Source organism: Ranitomeya variabilis, chromosome 7 (assembly GCF_051348905.1).
Source record: "Ranitomeya variabilis isolate aRanVar5 chromosome 7, aRanVar5.hap1, whole genome shotgun sequence".
NCBI classification, from domain to species: domain Eukaryota; kingdom Metazoa; phylum Chordata; class Amphibia; order Anura; family Dendrobatidae; genus Ranitomeya; species Ranitomeya variabilis.
Window position 1 is genome coordinate 32,401,002 of NC_135238.1, and position 22,740 is coordinate 32,423,741.

General features: G+C 43.6%; 1 protein-coding gene across 3 annotated transcripts in view; it reads left to right on the forward strand.

The window, feature by feature from the left end:
- MAD1L1 (mitotic arrest deficient 1 like 1) overlaps positions 1-22,740 on the forward strand; it is a 696,770-nt gene that overhangs the window by 317,970 nt on the left and 356,060 nt on the right. Inside the window, exon 1 of one of the 3 annotated variants that reach the window (XM_077274782.1) lies at positions 19,378-19,560. The exons of the other annotated variants lie outside the window; for them this stretch is intronic. Coding sequence (XP_077130897.1) covers positions 19,549-19,560 — 12 coding nt within the window. The 5' untranslated portion in view covers positions 19,378-19,548. Of the gene's footprint in view, positions 1-19,377; positions 19,561-22,740 lie in introns of those variants that run through there. 3 annotated transcript variants of the gene reach the window in all.

Genomic DNA, 22,740 nt, shown 5'->3' on the forward strand with positions numbered 1-22,740 from the left:
ATTTCACCATAAACCGGCCATGACCAGGTTCTCCCCCCAAGATTTCAGACAGAGAAGTGAAATGAATTATCGGATGAGTTGTCCAGGATCCAAGAACCACCTATTGAAGGCTATTGAAAGACCTGGAATCAGCAGGTACAATTGTTTAAAATAAGGTGGGGACATCATGTTGTGGGGCTCTTTTTCAACATACGACACTGACAAACTTCATTAAATTAAAGGACGGTTGAATGGACAAATTTACTGAGACATTCTTGATAAAAAAAATATATGCTATCTACCAGGATGATGAAGATGAAACGAGGGTGGACATTTCAACAAGACATTGATCGCAAACCCAAAGCTAAGTAAACTCTCAATTGGTTTCAGAGAAAGCAAGTAAAGCTGCTGGAATGGCCAAGCCAACCTGAATTCAGTTGAAATTTATGGAAAAACTAAAGTTCAGAGAACATAGAAAGAGCCCATGGGACGTTCATGATGTGACGAGTGTTTGTGTGGAAGACTGGGCCAAAATCACATCTGAGCAATGCATGCGACTAGTTACTCCATATAGAAGATGTCTTAAAGCTGTCATCAACAACAAAGGCTTTGTACAAAATATTAATTAGATTTCAGTAAGTGTGTTCAATACTTTTTTCCTGTGTCATTTTTCATTATTACACATGAACTCATTTAGGGTCACCTATAGGTTGATTTATTTGACTGGATTGGAAGGGTTGTTAATGACATCTGGTGAGAAATCCATGTCAATGGCACCTTTAGAAATATATTTACTTAGAAAATTGGTGATGTGTTCAATACTTATTTCACCCGCTGTATATATGCATATTTAATATTTTAGTACTTGGGAAAAGTTACGTTTCTGACTTTATTTTCTGAGACCAGAAACTTTTTTTGTAAATTTTTGCGATGATGGACCCCTGCGAGGGCTTATTTGTTTGCGAGTCAAGCTGCTGTTTTTAATTAGCGGTATACCATTTTGGGATATATACAATGCTTTTTTCTTCCATTTTTTGGCCTTCACGCTATGGGATAAATATTTTCATATTCGTTCAGGTGATTACACATGCAGCAATACCAAATATGTTTTTTTTTTGTTTTTTTTACCTTTTGCTATTTTCATTTGGAGAAAAGAGGAGTGCCTCATGCGGTGGATTATGTTATCTAACACTTCTGTGTCATTTTCTCTCAGCTAGAGCTTCCATGTCATCCTTCCCTCTGAGCAGTTTTGATAACGGGCAGGTGCGACCTTTACGTTAATCTGATAATTAAACATCTCCAAGGTCTTCATAGCATCCTGGAAACAGCGGGATCATGTAGGAAGTGCCACCTACTTCATCTCCGTGTGCTATGCATCTTGTGCCTTTCTCGAACAACATTTCTCTTCCCTCCTGATTAAGAACTGCATTTTAAGTTAGAATTTGTGTGCATTTTTTTAATTTTCATTCCATCATGAAATTTTCCTAAAAGGTGCAATAGGTGATGACCCTTCTTGAACCGTATTTCCAAAATAATCTTTGTAGCATTGTTGTGACCTGTGGTTGACCACTCTCTTTAATGGTTGTCCCATATACCCAGCCCTTTACCATATGCTCTATTAGGACCTAAAGATTTCATAGGGCATGGTCCCATTTTCATAACTCCCATCTCTGAGCCCAAGACTTGGTTGTGTTTTATAGATGACCATTTATTTGAGTCACTGCAGTTTATGCATTACATAACAAGCCCGTTGATTCTACTTGGCATCATGTAATACTTCATCTCACCTGCGGAGGTGCTGCAGGCAAATCAAAAACCTGATTCTCACAGATAACAGCTGATCGATGGGGATTAGAAGTAAGACATTTATCCCTTCAAAGTAAAAGGCATTATCCACAATGTACAACTTCAATTTCTGATGAAATTCTTATGTTTAAAGGGAATTTGTCACCAGGTTTTTGTTATGTAATCTGAGGGCATCATGATATAAGGACCAAGGCCCTGATTCCAGTTATGTCACTTAATATGTTGTATTTTGTTGTTTCCATACAATCAGTGTGTTATCTGCAAAATGGTATCACCGGAGGACTAGCTGCCTCGTGCCGGATAGTCCAGTCCCGGCTCTGTCACTATATAAATGTATACAGAAAGATGTGGTGTGGGTGGGATTAACAACTTAGCCCCTCTAGATCTGCAGCAGAGAATATTGTGATGCTATTTTAACTACTGCACCCAGTAAACAAAGTGATACATCACTGGAATCAATGTCTCAAACCTTACATTATGCTGATCTTGGGTTACATAGCAAAAAACTGCTGACTGATTCCCTTTAAATACATTTTTGCCTTTGCACTCACTAGTTTCAAGTCCTAGAAAAGGCTGTCTTCATCCAAGTGTAAAAAAAATGTGTAGGAATGTAGCCCACTTCAACAACCGAGGAACCCCCCAACAAACCTCTCCCTTCACCACCAGACCTGATGACCACACCAAGGGTGGGGATACGCAGCCTCCCTCGCCAAAGCTTATGGAGAGCTATCTTAATCCTGGTTTCCACCTCTGCTGCCAACCCAGTGTTGGTCGAGGACCTCAGCTGAGTGCTGTCCTCACCATGACTTCTGTACCTTGGGCCGGGGATCTGGGGTGACCTAGAAGCTTTAACTCCCTGTGTATTTTAAGGACACTGGTCTTCGTTGGTGACCACCCAGTGGGTTTTTCAAGACGTATTAACAGGCATTGATTTTATTGGAAAATAATGTTTCCAAATTAGCACATATCTGCCAAACGGGAGACCCCCATGAGTATACGGCACCGATGTTCTGCACCATCAGTTGTTAGAAAAATTTATTTTGTGCCTCCCGCTAAAAAGCGAAACATGCTACGGCCCGATGACGTGGTCTCCACTGCATGTGCTGTTCTGTAAAACGCCGGTGTTTCCAGTTCTGTACATCCACACAATCCCCATTGTTGCATTTCTACGGAATGTTGGCAGTTTTCGCTCGTTACAGATGAATTAAACCGAGGATATTTTCAAGACCTCAAACGAGGCACACAAAAAAAAAACAAGTTGGCAGGAAAGAATGGCATCTCTACCCGCACCATTCTGTAAAAAATATAAAAAGTTTATTTCTGTGTGTGGGTATACGCGGCTCTCCACGCAGGCGTCTGGCTGGAGATTTTACTTGCAAACAATCGTTGCTAATGGAAAAGAAGATAGCAGCTGCCTCTGCACGCAGACACCTCCAGCGAGAGGGATTTCAGCAAGGAGGGGGCGGAATGGTGCGTCTACGCCTGGCATTGACAGCCTCCTCTCCCTTGGTGTTTTATTCGTTTGCAGCAAGCGCTGCTGGTAATTACGCCTCTTAATTTAAGAGAGCATGGTAGGAGTGAAGAATATAAATCTCCGTATTAGCTTTAGAGATTGAAAACGGGGACAGTGAACCTTTTTCCTCTCTGAGATGATGTTTTAGAATGAAATAGTGACATTCCGCATAAACCTGAAAAATTGCTCTCGCTAACGAAAAATGGGAAAACGGGTTCAGCCTGAGAAAGAGCGGAGGAAACCGAAATGTTTCATCGTCTATCGGCTTGACCTTAGATGTCAGATGTGTTTTGTTTGCTCTTCCTTGAAATAAACCTTTTTTTTATTATTTTATTTGGTGGATAAAAGTAGGAAAGTGTTTGGTTCTACAAAACCAATTAGCCAAGGTGGAAGTTTTGGTTCTCATTTCTCGACAGCTCGGGCTTTTCAGTGATGTGTCAGACGGACTGCTAACATCCCACTGATCTGACATTTATCACTTACTGTGCCTCGATGGTTAAGAGTTTGGATGAAATGTGCAAAAATAGCTGCGTACTTCAAGAAACGGCACCACGCCTGTGCACTGGCTCTGTCTGGTACTGCGGCTCCACTTTATTGAAGTGAAAAGAGTTTTTATTTACTACTATATTGGTGACCAATCCTAAGGTAAGGTCATCCACATCTGATCGGTGGAGGTCCGACACCCCACTGATCAGCTGTTACCAAATCATCTATATAATAGTAGTGGAAAAAAAACCTTTAATGAGGCTGAGATGCAGTACCACACAAAACCTGTGGACTGATGGGGCACTGCTTATGGAAGGAAGCAGCCAGGTTTATTTACTTTAATGAATGGATTACCTCTTTAGCAGATCTATTCAGTGTCCATCAGACATGGAGAGATGAGGGTGCGCAACTGGCCGGACATTTGCCAGGCAAACATCTGATGTCCGTATAGTTGTGGTCCTTTCCTATTAATCAGAATGAAGCACGTGCATATCTGTCAGATTCGGCAGAAGCGAGAACCCCTGTACAAATCGGGTGTCCACCCTCTGAGACCTGTAATGATGAGCAAAATGGAGACTTTTGTATCCCCTATGGGAAACTTTTTTCCAGTTACAAAATCCATTCTCTATGGGGCTGTTAAAAAAATAGATAAAAAAAGACGAGTGCAGCGCTCGGCATCCTCATCGGGACTGATTGTTGCGGCAGGTGAGTATGCTCACTATGGCTCCATTCTCAAGGGAATAATGGCTTCTTGTCCTGACAATGATCGGAGCTGGTCGGACCACTAAAGATGAACAAGTTATCACCTGTCAGGTGTATAGCTGATAAACTGCTTCCCCATACAACCCCTTTACTAGCCTCCTCTACAAGCTGACATCTGATTGGTCTGTCATTTAAACTTTAATTGATATCTGTGCCGTATTGAATTTAATTGGCCAATGTAGTTAATGAAGCGCAAGACTTTAGACTAGGAATACAGGACCTGGCCATACAGATGAGCTGTCCGCATCTGTCACCGGATCCTTTCTGACACTCGCGGACACAGGAGCTCTCTGCTCCGTCAGCATTCAGGGAAAGAGGAGAAAACTGCTGACCTGCCTCATCCTTCTGCCCCCCAATATGTCATCAGGAGAGACTAGGGTGGCCCCCACACACATCGGATGATAGGCCAGTTTCTCACGGACAGCACTCACACCTATTACATGGAGCTGTTCACATGTCCATGTATTTTTCTACACAATAACATGTGGACGTCCAATTTTGACCCAGGTCATGCATCAAACTCGCCAATGCAAATTTATATGTCCTTAAAATAATTGTGAGCACTCGGATGTTTGATGGGAGAAACCACCATTGTTTTGGGGTTGTTTTTTTTTTTTTTTTTCTGATCCAGAACACTGATGGAAGTCGCCCCATTTTTTGCTGACTGATGTCTTAACTTTCCCTTCCAGTGAGTTGGGGACCTCATCATATTGACCTGTACAAAACATGCTCTTATCCAGGCCACCCTCACACGTAGAGGCAAGACCAGGACATGGCGCATCCTGACCCCTCTCTAAGGTGTCGGACCCCTTCATTTCTGCCAGCTATGTGTCATGTATTCGATCATTTCATAAAGCCACCGGCTTGTATTAGGGAGGGTGGTTCAGCTGTACAATTTGGACATCGTATAGGAGTATTATTTATATGCTGTCTGGCGGTATTATTTTCTGAACCCCTTTAGATATTGCTACGGGGCACTTATCGCTACATGTTAATACACCCTTACGTGGATTTCAGTCTGATCTTCTTTTTATTTTTCCCCAAACGCTTATTTTTAGTATGCCATGGCGAATTTCCATCTGTACAGAGAGTTTTGTGTATTTCACCTCCCAAATTTTCCAATTACACCTAAAGATACAGCAAGACAATCCTTCTGCTTAGGAGCTGTGCCTAATACATCATTTTTGTTCTGCTTTCCAGCCAATTGCCATTAATCTGCTCTGCCTCATACAATATCCTACCTCTGTCTCAAAGTATAAATGTGTCTGTGTATCCAAAAGATTTCCTTATTATTTGCCAGCCACATTTAATCTATCACTGTGTATCAATATGCTGTAATGGGCCCAGGGATGTCATTTGTCCGCTTTAATAGGGCGATTTTTTTCTTTTTTTTTTTTTTTCTTCCCTATTGTGCTGTTCCCCATATACATTTTATGTGTTCAGTTTAAATGCTGTTCTCCATTTTTATATTGCTTTTAATATTGAGTTGCAAAACACATTTGGACCGTCGCTGTCCCTTCCCAATTTCCTCCGAGGTCACTGTATTGCTGAAGCATGTTATGACCGTACCTTTATTTTAAAGCTAATAAAAGAACAGATGGCATATTCGGCCGCAAACACTTCGCATGCTGGTGCTAGCGGTGGCCAATTTACACTTCTAAGGTATAGTCGGTGGCGGCAGGGCTGTAAATGGAAGGCGTTTTCAGATTTGCTATGTAAAGTTAGTTGCTGCCTTTGCGTTTTGTGCATCTCTCAGCCCTTTTGGTATTTTTGATTGGAATCATCGTGTAGTTTGACATCAAAACGTAACATAAAACAAAACATAAAGTAGTATGCATGCGCCAGGGTTCTTTGACCTTCCCCGGCACATGCGCACTGCAGTACTTTGCTCTGCCTTGGTCAGGGCAGCGACGTACGCCTGCGCGGGAGCGCTATGCCGGAGAGACAGCGTGGGCTGTGTGAATGACGTACGATGCCTCATCAACACGAAGCAAGAACAACATCGAAAGAAGTAGGCAGGAGCCGGACGAAGACCAACGAAACCCGTCGGACCCTTCCGCCCCGCATGTGAATATAATATGTAATCTGACAGTAGTTTTATGTAGGGACAGAGACCCTGATTCCAGTGATGTATCACTTACTGGGCTAGTTATTGTGATGCAATCACTGTTTTTTATTCTTCTGCAGATCTATCAGTGCTCAGAATGCTGGGCCCTTTGTAATCCCACTCAACTGATTGTCAGTTTTCAATGCCCATTCTGGATACATAGAAATCTTCTAATCAGTGGTGGGGGGCGAGGTTTATCAGAGTAGTTGACTAGAATACATGAGGCGGCTAGTGCTGTAGTGATAATCTCCTGCTGATAAAACACTAATTTTATTGACTCGACAACACACAACCTAGTAAGTGACAAATAACTGGAATCAGGATCTCAGTACCGAAATCGTTTTGCTCTCAGATTTTATATAAAAAACCTTGCGGATGGATTCCCTTTAAGGACTAAATACCCAAAACTTAAAGCTCCTCTATCATTAAACAATAGGTGTCACACGGCGCCAATGGTGTGTCTGAAAGTGGAAAGGTAATGTTCTGCCACAACATCAATCCTGGTGTAAGAGGAGTGTGCGCAGAAGGTTGCTGTGACCGTTAGTGCTCTCCTGATCGGGAATATTTCTATAGAAAGCTATGGAAGCACGTGGAAAATAATGTTAATCAAACTGTGCTCTCCAGCATTGCACAGTCCGCTCCTGACACCTACGGCAGCGTTACTTTGTAATCCTGAAAAAGTTCCTTGACTTTGTTGCTCCTTCTTACATTTTTTTTCCACTTTTTCTTTTTTTTTTGCTTGTCGGAGCGATGATCTTCATGATAATGACTTTTCTACTATAAATATTATATTGGTGCTGTAGAAACGAAGGTGTGGTATAAAGGTCTTGAGTCCCGTCCTTGCCTTCAGTGCCGCTGGCTGCCGCCTCTGTAGCTTTTTTTTTTCTCCCCTTCTTTTAAATATTTATGTATTTAAATTACTTTATTCTATTGCACAGAGATTTCTTCTCGACTTTCACCTTTTTTTATGTACGTTCTCCTGACAATTCACATTGCATTTATCTCAGCCTTTTATGCCTGTCATGGGGCGGGTGAAGGAGTCCTGAAAAGAAACTTTCTTTTTTTTTTTTTCTTTTTTTCAAGTCGCTTGTTCAATGAGCTTTGCAAAAATGCGTCAACCTAAACATTATAAAGTTGGTGGCGTTTCAGCCTGTAATGGACCGGTGACCTTCGTAATAATGTGGCGGGGAGATCCTGGCTGGGGGTGTCAAGTCGGGCTGAAAAATCAGACTATCCATTTCTAAGGTCTAGATTACCCTTGAGGTCATCAATATCAGATCAGTGGGGGTGTTGGATGTCGGACCCCCATCAATCAGCTGCTGGCAATGTTTCACAGCTCCATCTTTTTAGTGGCTGCTCTCGGATGCCGCAGATTTGCTCACTCCATTCAAACGGGTTGACGTTCATATCAGAATGGAGTATATGTGGAGTACAGATGATGGTAGTGAAACAGCCACCATTTGTCTCTTCCTCTGAGTCTTGTGCTTTTCATACCAATCTCCTGCAGCAGCTTAACCCTAGAGTTTAGTCTTCTGTGCCATTGTGTTTGGGCCCAAACCGCTAAAGCATGGACTTCCCGCGTCTCTCCCAACCTAAGCATGACTACTTCATTTATTTCTATGGGCCTGCCATGCTTGGGTCAGGAGACCGGCATCCAATCCATACATTGCAGTCCAAGATTGGACCCAAATCCACAGATGTTTAATGACACGGATATCTGCCAGCACTGCCATCATCTGTACTCCATTCTGATATCAGTGCAGCTGAAAGCCTGGCAAATAGGCTGAGGGGATGGGCTGGAAGCAAAATGCACTTTTTTTATAGGAACGAAGACAAATCACCTAATAAAGTGAGGATTTAATTTCAGGCATCCCCACAATGAACACTTGCTCCGACGAGAGTCCTGGCCTCTTCATTTTATTTATTATGAGTCACTTATATAGCGCCATTAATTCCACAGCACTTTACAGACATTATCATCACTGTCCCCATTGGGGCTCACAATCTACATTCCCTATCAGTAGGGCTTTGGAGTGTGGAAGAAAACCGCAGAACCTGTAGGAAACCCACGCAAACACGGGGAGAACATACAAACTCTTGCAGATGTTGTCCTTGGTGGGATTTGAACCCAGGTCCCCAGCGCTGCAAGGCTGCAGTACTAACCACTGAGCCATCATACAGTGCTAACCACTGAGCCACCGTGCTGCCCATCTTCTTTGCTTACCAGTCACCGCTCCATCGGCTACCTTATACTGTAACTCACATGAATGAGGCAGAAAATGCAATACCCAGCACCACTTCTAATAAATGTACTGATGGTGCAATGCAAATAATGAAGCCGCCATCATGCTCACCAGGGGTGTCAGGCTGAATTGATATTTATGATCTCTCCTAAGGCATCAATTTTGTAGAAAAGGAAATCCCTAAATTTGGACAAATATGGTTGAAAAATGGATAACTCGTGGTAAAATGCCCAATAAAAGTGGATGCAATATGAAAAGTTAAGGAACTAATTGCAGAATGAAAAATCCACACTGCCCATCCATATTTGATCAGTATTTTTATGCACAAGTGTAAAGAAGCCCTAAAGCTGTTTTAATGTACAATACATGACAATTATTTCCCATTTTATGTTATCTACCGAGCTGTAAAAGGCTTCAGACTACAGGCTGCACAGGGAAATGTGTGATTTTTGGAATGTCTTCAATTTTTTTAAAGGGAATCTGTCAGCAACTTTTTGCTATTTAATCTGAGTGCATTATAATGTAGAGGCAGAGAGCCTGATTCCATGGATATGTCAAATGCTCGGCAGCTTGCTGTTACAGTCAGTGTTTTATCAGCAGGAGATTACCACTGCAGGACTAGGTTTTGTGTGCAAGACAGTCCCGCCAATCTGTGCAACCCCGCCCCCACCACTCATTGGCAGTTTGCTCATAGTGTACATAGATTGCTGCCAATCAAAGGTGGAGGCGGGATTATACAAAGCACAGCATCCTGAGCTCTGCTACATCCACAGCAGAGAAAACAGGGATTCTATTAAAACTGCACCAGACAGCCCAGTAAGTGATACATCACTGGAATAAGGGTACCAGACCCTACATAATGCAGCTCTTAGATTACGTAAGAAAACCTCCTGACAGATTCCCCTTAGTAATAAAATCATTTGATGTTTTAGTTTAGAGAGCCATGAATGGACTTTAAAGCACACCTTTTCTTGTAGAGAAAAATATGAAATAATGGGAAATCTTCCAAACTAGGAGCTGTACATCAGGTCTGTAATGGCAGGGTCTTTTACTGCATGCAACCTCTGGTCACCATCTTCCCACCCAGTCTATTATTATCTGGTCCAGCCTACACAATGTAGCCGTTTCGGTGATGAATGAGTCGCCCCCGGGCAACCTCCGGTTTGTGTAATGTGCGGCGCAGAGTAATAGATGGTCCCTTGCTATCCATAAGAGCATCCTCAATAGCTCGCGCTGACGTTCCTCTCACATATGGGGTCACTGTAAAATAATGCGTGTCCAAGGAACAGTTATTAGAGCAAAGCTCTGGAGCTTGTATATTGACAGGCCACCAGTCATCGACATGCTAAGCTGCTGCAGAACAGCGTCCGTTCCAGGCGATCGTCGTTTTAAGTGCTGTCAATCCTGTCATTTGTGCTTTTATTGTGATATTTGTTGTCATGCTTTGGGGATCTCTGCTTTGATTTCCTGTAGACTTCACACATCAATGATTAAGGACAACCCTCCTGATACTCGGCTGAAGTGTCCTCCGCTTCCACTGTGCTTTGCCATGAATTGTAGACGAGTGCGGAAGCAATTACCCTTATTGGTTTTTTTTAGCAGAAAGGTTACAATTTTTTCTAAATTGCAATTAAACCAATGAAACATATGTGCACCTGCTCTCCCTTTTTTTTTAAACCATATTTTTTTATTACTTATATACCGGTTTTGCAGCGACTAAGCATCAGTGGTAATCTCTCACATTAGTTCTGTTATAGGGCTGACATTGTTTCCTTATTTCAGATATGCACCTGCAGCTTTCTCCTCTGCTCCCCTTTTCAACATTTTCTCCATTTTCACACATGCTCCCTCTCTTTCTCTTTTTTTCTTCTAGTTTGCTCTATCACTTGCACCCTTGTTTTCTCATTTTCTTCTCCATATTATTTTTCCCGCTCATCTACTTCCTTTCTTTCTATGTGTCTTCCACCCTATCTTTTTTTCTTTCTCCCTCTTTATCATGCACTTTCGCATTTTTTGAACAGTACCCCTTTCGTGTGGGCTCTCTCCTTTAGTGTGGGCTCCTTCCCGATTTCCTGTGGGCTCCTCCCCTATTTCCTTTGGGCTCCTCCCCTATTTCATGTGGGCTCCTCCCCTCTTTCCTGTGGGCTCCTCCCCTATTTCCTGTGGGTTCCTCCCCTATTTCTTGTGGGCTCGTCCTCTATTTCCTGTGGGCTCCTCCCAGCTTTTCTGTGGACTCCTCCCAGCTTTCCTGTGGGCTCCTCCCAGCTTTCCTGTGGGCTTCTCCCAGCTTTCCTGTGGGCTTCTCCCAGCTGTCCTGTGGGCTCCTCCCCTATTTCCTTTGGGCTCCTTCCCTATTTCTTGTGGGCTCATTCTCTATTTCCTGTGGGCTCCTCCCAGCTTCCCTGTGGGCTCCTCCCAGCTTTCCTGTGGGCTCCTCCCAGCTTTCCTGTGGGTTCCTCCCAGCTTTCCTGTGGGTTCCTCCCAGCTTTCCTGTGGGCTCCTCCCAGCTTTCCTGTGGGCTCCTCCCAGCTTTCCTGCGGGCCTCCCAGCTTTCCTGTGGTTTCCCCCCGGCTTTCCTGTGGTTTCCCCCCGGCTTTCCTGTGGGCTTCCCCCTCGGCTTTCCTGTGGGCTTCCCCCTCGACTTTCCTGTGGGCTTCCCCCGGCTTTCCTGTGGGCTTCCCCCGGCTTTGCTGTGGGCCTCCCCGGCTTTTATGTGGGCTCCCCCCGGCTTTCCTGTGGGCTCCCCCGTCTTTCCTGTGGGCTTCCCCCGGCTTTCCTGTGGGCTAAACCCCCGGCTTTCCTGTGTGCCTCCCCGGCTTTCATGTGGGCTTCCCTCAGCTTTTCTGTGGGCTCCCACTTTTCCTGTTTCTGCTTTTGATTTTTTTATGTGAGCTCCCCCTCTCCCCATTTTTCCTGTGGGTGCCTTACCCCTGTTTTTCCTGTGGGTGCCCCACTCCGTTTTTCCTGTGGGTTCCCCAATCCCTGTTTTTCCTGTGGGGCCTCTCTCCCCATTTTTCATGTGTTTGGGTGTCCTCATTTTTCCTGTGGGGGCTCCTCTGCCCCCCATTTTTTTCCTGTGTGGCCCCCACTACCCATTTTTCCTGTGGGGGCCCCCCTTCCTTTTTTCTGTGGGCTCCCCTGCCCCCTAGTTTTTCCAGTGGCCCCAGCCCTGTTTTTCCTCTGGGGGCCGCCCGTTTTTCCTACCTCCTTCTTTTTTCCTGCCCCCTTCTTTCCTGTGGGCTGCTTAAGCCTTTTCTGTGGGCCCTCCTCTTTAGCATGGGTTTTTCCTTCTACTTTTGTTGGGCCCTTTCGCTGCCCCACCTCTGTTTCCTCTCTCTTTCCCGTGTATTCCACATTTTTCTCGTTTGCCACCCCTCTTTATTTTACTTTCTCCCCCTCTTTTTGTTGGCTTCACTGTGATCACTTTTGTTCTTATACTGTCCATCTAGTTCTCTTGTTTATTGACTAACTCTCTTGCATCCTTTACCTTTTTCTCTCATGTTTGTTTTCTCTCTATTGTTCTTTTGCTCTGTTGCTCAATCTGTAACTGTTCACACTTTGTAGCATTAGTGGACGTTGGGACCTATCTGTGCTCGCTGCAGAATTGTGAATGCAGCTCTGGATGATAGTTGCACAATATTGGTGTAAGCACTAATTCTTTATGGAAATTGTGTAATGATGTACTACATGCACCTTATAGAATTGGTGATTGGTAATATCACTAAGTTTTTAAAAATATATCATATATCCAACGTACTCTTACTTTGTAGTGTAGCTGAATGATGCCAAAAGTCGTCCAAAAACTGCTGATCTTGGAATCCTTATCTGCTGGGCTGTAATGATTTTACACATTTGCTTGTCAATACTGTCTGTAGTTCTGAGATATTTCCATCCTTACTGACAAGATGTATGAAACATGGATCTGGAGGAACTTTATATTCAGTTTTCAAAGTGTGTGTGATCTGTGATTTCTAAAATATGGGGTGATATATGCTTGTCGTACCAGCAGGGGGCATCCTGCAAAACTAACAGTCCAGCAGAACACAGGAGAAAGCAGGTGGTGCATTCACTTCTGCTGAAAAATCCCAGTATATATTCTCCATTAATATAGCACAGGCTAAGTGAGATCACATTTTTATGTCAGCGGGAATATTTTAGTGCAATAGCTGCAAATACAATTAAAGGTGAGAAATACATCTACCCTGATGAGATGATGAATTTCAAATATACCTTTACAGTCGAGAAAAGAAAAGGTAAAAAAGTGTTTTCTCAGAATTGACTATGTTCCCATTATTAAAAGATATCACCTATGCACGGGATTGGATGGGGTCTGACTGATGGGACCCCCACTGATCCCAAAAACGGGAATGGAAAAGTGGCCGCACAGGAAACCCACAGGTCTATTTAGATGACAATTTTCAGACAGGGCTCAACTTTCTTCTGGATCTGCTGCCCCCTTTTGTGCTCCACGTTGGGTTTTGCAAGTTACCGAGGTGGATTAATGATCTCAACTTCCTAGACCTATTTAAGGTCCATCTGTGTCTTGGGATTGAGTCTGTAGACCTTTATGTTTAGTGTGCTCCACCTTCTGTGCATTCTGTGCTTTGTCTTAGTAATGAAAGATACATCTTTATCCTCTTATAAGCCACTTCTTTTTGTTCCTACTGCACTTATCATCCACTCTGAAAAATAACGTTCAGAAGTGTCAATTTACAGTTGCCTATGAATATATCTATGAGTAGAGGGAGAAGAACACAGAAACCCAAAACCAAGATTGTCTTTGAACTGGAGACTCCGGACGAATGGGCTATGTTTTCACCTTAACGCTGCCAGAAGCTGGTGTCTGGTTATGCATCTCGTTTGTAGCAGGTCGTTAACAGCCAAATTTGCTCTACTAAGTTCTTAGTATGCTTGTCATGAAGGGAGTGAATATTTCTGAGACTGCAGTAGTGATTAAAAGTAGAATTTTGTACTGAAACTGGCAAAACCACTTGTTATATTAGTTGTGTTGAGCAATTTAAGGAGTTTGCTTGGTTTATTGTAACCAACAGAAAATATGTAAATTTCACTAATAAGCAAATTTTGGTAGTCAATTTTCCGAGGCTACAACTGATTCAAGAGTGTTTTCTGCCTGGACTGGCTAATACGGAGATGATTTTTTCCCCCTCAAAATCCACCCACCCTCCCTCAATCCACCCACCCTACCACCACCCTCCCTCAATCCACCCACCCTACCACCACCCTCCCTCAATGCACCCAACCAACCACCCTACACCCTCCCTCAATCCACCCACCCATACACCTACCTTCCCTCAATACAAACCCACCCTCCCACCGACCCTCCCTCAATCCAAAACCCTACTCCTGCTTTCTCCAAAATTTTCCAGAATCACAGCCCCCAGCAGTTCATTAATGTGCCTCATGGCATAAAGGATTAATCCAGCTATATTAAATAAGCTCTTATCACCAGGACGGCGTATTTTGCAGCATTGCATCTTCATTTTTAAGCGTTTGATAAATGGATGCATAAAACAAGCGTGACATACTAACTTTACACTCCCCATAAACTCTGGAAATTTCATTGACTTCCAGTAGGGCTCTGCTGAATTTAATAAGGGCTCCTGATGGTATCTCAAATGTATTAATCATGTTGTACTCAAACTCATTATGTTGTAGCATTAAAAGAAGAAAAATATCCGTTAGGAGGCAAACATTCTTTAATCCAAGGAGTAATGCAAGAAGCGCAACTTAAAAGGGTTGTCCGCCCTTGGAGTGAGGACTCGAACATATTTTTCAAGCATGCCGAAGACACTCAGCATACGAGCATGCTCTGTTAACGCCTTGTCCCAGCACATTCTCTCATCACTATCTTTGATCACTGCATAGTCAGCATGGCTTTAATCGCTCTGCAAACATTCCCTGTAAATTAACACTGACCAATCATAGTTCAAGTGTTTTTCAATTTGACTGATCCCTATCATGTGCGGTGCATTGGGAAAGCCTATAGCTCGTAACCATGATTTGTCATTTCATGTGACCGTTACTGCTAGTTCATGGGGAGCACATGAAAATTCGCGAGAGGACGAAGGCCAGTGGGAGGAGAACAGCTTCTGTTCCACTCTGCACTGTAGACAAGGTATCACTGCCGATGTCATGCTGATTGACAACCGTTACCCCACTGCCGATGTCATGCTGATTGACAACCGTTTCCCCACTGCCAATGTCATGCTGATTGACAGTCTGCTTCCCATTGCCCAACTTCGGGGATCTGGCTGTCAATCAGCATGACATCAGCAGTGACGCCCCATTGCCAGATCAGCCCAGAAGAGGAGCAGCTGCTCTGTTGACGTAAGGTCAAATGAAGCAGCAGAATCGCCGGCAGGAGCGGTCTGTGAACACTTTGAGCTGGCAGAGATGGTCACCGGCCAGAACAGGCAGGTAGTTAACAGCTACAGGTGCTTCTCACAAAATTAGAATATCATCAAAAAGTGAATTTATTTCAGCTCTTAAATACAAAAAGTGAAACTCATATATTATATAGAGTCATTACAAACAGAGTGATCTATTTCAAGCGTTTATTTATGTTAATGTTGATGATTATGGCTTACAGCCAATGAAAACCCAAATGTCATTATCTCCGTAAAATAGAGTATTTTAGAACAACAGCTTGGAAAATGATTTTAAAATCTGAAATGTTGTCCTACTGAAATGTGTGTCCAGTAAATGCCAATACTTGGTCGGGGTTCTGTTTGGATCAATTACTGCATCAATGCGGCGTGGCATGGAGGCGATCAGCCTGTGGCACTGCTGTGGGGTTATGGAAGCCCAGGTTGCTTTGATAGCAGCCTTCATCTCGTCTGCATTGTTGGGTCTGGTGTCTCTCATCTTCCTCTTGACAATACTCCATAAATTCTCTATTGGGTTAAGGTCAGGTGAGTTTGCTGCCAATCAAGCACAGTGATAGTGTTGTTTGTAAACCAGGTATTGGTACTTTTGGCAGTGTGGACAGGTGCCAAGTCCTGACGGAGAATGAAATTTCCATCTCCAAAAAGCTTGTTGGCAGAGGAAAGCATGAAGTTCTCTAAAATTTCCTGGTAGACAGCTGTGCTGACTTTGGTCTTAATAAAACACAGTGGACCTACACCAGCAGATGACATGGCTCCCGAAACCATCACTGATTGTGGATACTTCACACTAGACCTCAAGCAGCTTGGATTGTGGCCTCTCCACTCTTCCTCCAGACTCTGGGACCTTGATTTCAAAATGAAATCCAAAATTTACTTTCTCCTTAAAACACCTCCTTGGACCACTGAGCAACAGTCCAGTTCTTTTTCTCCTTGGCCCAGGTAAGACTCTTCTGGTGTTGTCTATTGGTCATGAGTGGCCTGACACAAGGAATGCGACACTTGTAGCCCATGTCCTGGATACGTCTGTATGTGGTGGCTCTTGAAGCAATGACTCTAGCAGCAGTCCACTCCTTGTGAATCTCGCACAAATTTTTGAATGGTCCTTTCTTAAAGGGAACCTGTCACCCCCAAAATCGAAGGTGAGCTAAGCCCACCGGCATCAGGGGCATATCTACAGCGGTCCCGCTGTGGTCCGATCTGATGGGCGTCGCGGTCAGGTTCGGGGCCTCCCATCTTCTTACGATGACGTCCTCTTCTTGTCTTCACGCTGCGGCTCCGGCGCAGGCGTACTTTGTCTGTCCTGTTGAGGGCAGAGCAAAGTACTGCAGTACCCAGGTACCGGGCCTCTGACCTTTCCTGGCGACTGCACACTGCAGTACTTTGCTCTGCCCTCAACAGGGCAGACAAAGTACGCCTGCATCGGAGCAGCAGCGTGAAGACAAGAAGAGGACGTCATCGTAAGAAGATGGGAGACCCCGGACCGCGACGCCCATTAGACTGGACCGCAATGGGACCGCCCCCCCCCCTGGGTGAGTATAATCTAACCCCTTTTTCTCGTCTTTCAGGATACTTTGGGGGCTTATCTACAGCATTACAGAATGCTGTAGATAAGCCCCTGATGCCGGTCGGCTTAGCTCACCTTCGATTTTGGGGGTGACAGTTTCCCTTTAACCCCTTTCTACCAGCTGACAGAATAGTACGTCAGCTGGCAGATCCCCCGCTTTGAGGTGGGCTCCGGCGGTGAGCCCACCTTAAAGCCGCGACATGTCAGCTGTTTTGTACAGCTGACATGTGCGCGCAATGAGCGCGAGCGGAATCGCGATTCGCCCGCGCCCATTAACTAGTTAAATGCCGCCGTCAAGCGCTGACTGCGGCATTTAACTAGCGCTCCCGGCCGCGCGGCCGGAAGTGCTCGTACCGCTGCCCCCGTCACATGATCAGGGGTCAGCGGTGCATTGCCATAACAACCAGAGGTCTCCTTGAGACCTCTATGGTTGTTGATGGCCGATTACTTTGAGCGCCACCCTGTGATCGGCGCTCAAAGTACACCTGCCTTTCTGCTACATAGAGGTGATCTGTATTTCACCTCTATGTAGCAGAGCCGATCGTGTAGTGCATGCTTCTAGCCTCCTATGGAGGCTATTGAAGCATGCCAAAATTAAGAAAAAAAAGTGTTTAAAAATATAAAAAAAATTAAAAATATATAAAAGTTCAAATCACCCCCCTTTTTGCCCCAATCAAAATAAAACAATTAAAAAAAAATTAAACATACACATATTTGGTATCGCCGAATTCAGAATCGCCCGATCTATCAATAAAAACAAAGGATTAACCTGACCGCTAAATGGCGTAGCGAGAAAAAAAATCAAAACGCCAAAATTACGTTTTTTTTGGTCGCCGCGACATTGCATTAAAATGCAATAACGGGCGATCAAAAGAACGTATCTACACCAAAATGGTATCATTAAAAACGTCAGCTCAGCACGCAAAAAATAAGCCCTCACCTGACCCCAGATCACGAAAATTGGAGATGCTACGGGCATTGGGAAATCGTGCAATTTTGTTTTTTTGTTTTTTTTTAGCAAACTTTGGAATTTTTTTTCATCACTTAGATAAAAAATAACCTAGACATGTTAGGTGTCTATGAACTCGTAATCAACTGGAGAATCATAATGGCAGGTTAGTTTTAGCATTTGGTGAACTTAGCAAAAAAGCCAAACAAAAAACAAGTGTGAGATTGCACTTTTTTTGCAATTTCATCACACTTGGAATTTTTTTCCCGTTTTCTGTTACACGGCATGGTAAAACCAATGGTATCGTTCAAAAGTACATCTTGTCCCGCAAAAAAATAAGCCCTCACATGGCCATATGGACGGAAAAATAAAAAAAGTTATGGCTCTGGGAAGGAGGGGAGCGAAAAACGAAAAAACCGGAAAAAGCTCCGGGGGTGAAGGGGTTAACAATCCTCTCAGGGCTGCGGTTATCCTGGTTGCTTCTGCCCCTTGCCATTAATATTCTTGGATACAGCACTCTGGGGACTGCCAGCTTCTTTACCAATCACCTTTTGTGGCTTGCCCTCCTTGTGGAGTGTGTCAATGACTGTCTTCTGGACATCTGTCACGTCAGCAGTCTTCCCCATGATTGTGGAGCTACTGAAACAGACTAAGGGACCTTTTTTTAAACGCTTAGGAAGCCTTTGTAGGTGTTTTTTGTTAATTATTCTAATTTACTGAGATAATGACTTTTGGGTTTTCATTGGCTGTAAGCCATAATCATCAACATTAACAGAAATAAACTATTGAAATAGATCACGCTGTAATGTCTATATAATATGAGTTTCACTTTTTGTATTGAAGAGCTGAAATAAATTACGGTAACTTTTTGATGATATTCTAATAAAGAAAAATTATAGTAAGTATTTGCAAACAAAAACATAAATAGTGACTGGAGGACAATGTTCCCCTGTATAAAAAAAAAAAGAAAAAAGTATTTGATTGTACAAATATGTATTAATCACCTTTCGTTAGCAGCACATATTCCAAAATGAGAGGTGTGGGACGACCAACTCTGAAAAATATACGATTTTCTGATACTCTGTCTAGAGTTGTTGCTGCTGTGTGTTTCTGTGGCCACACAGTGGTCGTGAAGGGAATTGCAGCCCGTTGAAGGGCTTTGCTCGCATGTCAAGATCATATGTGCTGATAATTAGAGTTCTTTTGTGAAATTAGTGCCCGGGGAAGGTGTAGATCTCCAGTTTGCATCTCCAGTACCCAATATTGCTGCAATATTCCAGGAGCGCAGCTAAATTTGTTGTAATATCAGAAGATCTAAATTATAAGGCGATGTTCAGAAGGTGTGAGCGTGTGTTGGCATTTCTCCCGTAAAGTGCCATTTCCTGCTCTCCTGAGCCGGTGTCTCTGTAGATCTGAAGACGGCTGCAGGAAGGAGAATAATGAATCTGTTTGCAGAAGCGACGGCGTCCCTTCCATTTGCAGTTCTGTACTTGTGTGAATGGCTCGCCTCTCCTCGCCTCTCCTCTCCTCCCCGCCGGCTTTGATAGACTCAGCCGAGCTGCCGATAAGAGGAGTAATCAGAAAATTGAGGGAAACATTTTTTGCTATGATAATCTTATCAGTTTCTGAATAAACAGTGGTGTTGAAAAGTACCGCAATATTGGCACGCACCTTGGCTCCTCTCCGTCTGGCTGGGGTTATGTGATGGGATTGATCTGAAAGAATCTTCAGCATGTTTGGCTCGGTATTTATTTACTTTTCATAATTTATTTATTTTGTTATGTTTTGCTTTGGAATATTTGCTTTAATGTCAGATTAATTGTTTTGACAATTGTGGATTGGGAAGCAGAATGTTTCCTTTTTTTTTTATTCATTGTAATTTCATGTATTTTTGTATAATTTTATTTTTCCATATTTTTTTTTTTCTTATCAAATACTGTTAAAATGGGTTTAAAAAGATGGCATCTTGGCAGCCTATTCATCGGCACAGTACGCAAAGTAAAGCTGCATATAAAAGCTCTCAATTTCCCTATATAATAGACAGATCTTTGGGACGTGGACAGATCCAACAATACTGATTTCAAGTTTTTCCCGGACTCTGATATTGAATTGACAATTCTTATGCTCCCAACACCCCACAATCAGCTGATTAAAGGGGTGGAAGGGGGCACCCTACTTTGGCGAGTAGTGCATCATCTTTTCCGGTTACCAGGCGCAATTAAGTACCGGTATATTTTGTAGTTTATAGCTCTTTACTATTCTATTTTGGAACTTAGCCGCAGTGAGTTGTAATACCAAACACGGCCACTACATAATTTATGGTGCTGTTCCTGGGAAACAATATAAGTGTCTTGAGTCTTGACCCCTTCAATCTGCTGATCAATTAAATGGTTTCTTTGCTTTTAGACAACTGCCTGTCATTGTGATAGACAATTTACAAATCACTTTATTAAAAATTATATGATCTTATCCTCAAAAACATCCCTCCAAATTGTCATTAGGTGTCTGTTTTGTCTAACTAGCTCACATCTGCCTGTTGTAAAGTATAATCCATCTTTAGCAGCAGATTTGCCGAGATGAATTACGTGGAGTAGAGGTGGTTCTTTGTCTTTGTACAGAAAGTTGTTTTTTTTGTTTGTTTTTTTCCTCTGTATGCTCCTGCTCTCCTTTTTGTCAAGCTGCATAAAGGCAACACCGAAAGGGGAACAGGAGCAGTGTATTATAGGAAGTGTCTTAAATGAAGAAGCAGCACCTATAGTGCTGGCGGAATTTTGACTAAGAACTGCCCACTATAAAAGAGTGGATGGCAAGTTACAGCTTGTTGTGGGAGATGAGGGTATTAAGACTATGCTTTGTGTACAGGATTTGTGTGAAAGGACAAGTATGCTTTAAAGGAAATCCATCATAGGATTCGTGTGAAAGGATAGGTAAAGGAAATCAGTCAGCAGGTTTTTGCTATGTAATTCGACAGCAGCATGATGTAGGTACAGAAACCCTGATTCTAGCTGTGTGTCACTTAGTTTACTGGGTTCAACCAGTTGTGATAGAATCACATTTTTCTCTGCTGAACATCTGGCAGAGCTCTGAGTGCTGAGCCCTGTATAACTCCTTTTCCACCACTGGGTGGCAGCATTCTGTTAATACACAGAGTACACAGAAATCTGCCAATCAGTGGTTGGACCAGCAGGCATGAGGCATGTAGTCCTCTAGTGATCTCTTGCTGATAAAACACTGATTGTATTGAAACAGCAAAACGCAGCCCAGTAAGTGGCACATCACTGGAGTCAGTGTCTCTGCCCCTACATCAGGCTGCTTTCAGATTCCATAAAAAAAAACCTGCTGACAGATTCCCTTCAAGACTTTTTGTATGCGTCATAAGGATTTAAATTGGTTGACACTATCTCCCAGGAAAGTAACTCCTAGTAAAGTAACACAACTTCAAATTTTTGCCAGGGTCTCTTCTGGAGATGGTGGAAAGACATATGGACCTTTGTTGCAATTCTTTCCCAGGGGTGCCAAGTCTGCCATAGCCATAGCATATGGATTGGGTTGTTTCTTCTTTAATTGGCATCAGCAGATGGCTGTCTCATTGTGTGAATTAAGCGCGTATGACAATATTAATAGAATCTTCCCTAACGCGTTTTATTACAACGTGGAGCTTATTTGTCAAAGCGCAATGGAGGAATTGACCCCAAGTGCAAATAAAACAATTTTCTCCATTTACCATGTAACAATAAGAGGAAGATAAAACACTTAATGTGTCATTACGATCAAGCTCTGACGTTTAATTATGGCCGCTCAGAAGCTACGAAACTGCAGTCTGGATTTTAGATAAAAGCGTCTGCATCCCTGCAGGAACAGTGTGGTATTCTGCAGTACTGACTGCCATGGCCCTGCCGGTGCTCCCACGTCAGCTCAGTGCCGGCACTGCTGCTCCCACCGCACTTTACACTCCTGCTCACAAGGGCTGAAAGATTTGGCCTGTAAACAGGTGTTGTCAGACCTGTGCAGGGCGCGATGGGCTGTGGTGTCTCTGAAGGATCCGACTGGGAATCTCATGAATTCATATTGGCTGTGGTTTCCAGGGTTAGTCGGGGGCCGTGAGCTTTGATTGAGACCTTGATTGACATCACTTAAGGCCCCGTCACACATAGCGACGCTGCAGCGATGCAGACAACGTCACACAGACCGCTCTCCAGCGACCAGCGATGCCGAGGTCCCCGGGTAACCAGGGTAAACATCGGGTTGCTAACGCTGTGCTGTACTTTCACTTTACGGCCGGCAGTCAGTCAGTGCGGGAAGCGGACAGCAAGGGACCTGACGGACACCGGAATGTGAGTATGTACTGTTTTTTTTATTTTTACATTTACGATGGTAACCAGGGTAAACATCGGGTTACTAAGCGCGGCCCTGCGCTTTTTAACCCGATGTTTACCCTGGTTACCAGTGAAGACATCGCTGAATCCGTGTCACACACACCGATTCAGCGATGTCAGCGGGACCTCAACGACCAAAAAAAGGTCCAGGCCATTCCGACACCACCAGCGATCTCACAGCAAGGGCCTGGTCGCTGCTATGTGTCACACATAGCGAGATCGCTACTGAGGTCGCTGTTGCGTCACAAAACTTGTGACTCAGCAGCGATCTCGCTATGTGAGACGGGGCCTTTACTGACAGGCCAGCTTCTGTCTTGTATCAGATAAAAGCGGAGGCATGGGTCAATCCGGCTGAAGACGAGGAGAGTACAATAATTTCCGTGAATTGGAGGCAGAAAGCTTCTACTGTATCATACACTGACTTAATTTGATTTTTGTCTATGTTGTGTTTATGTCCAAAATGTGTGCATTCATCTTAGTATAGCCATAGCATTAAATTTATAAAATTAAAGGGGTTTTCCAGTTTCACAAAACAAACTGCACTTTAC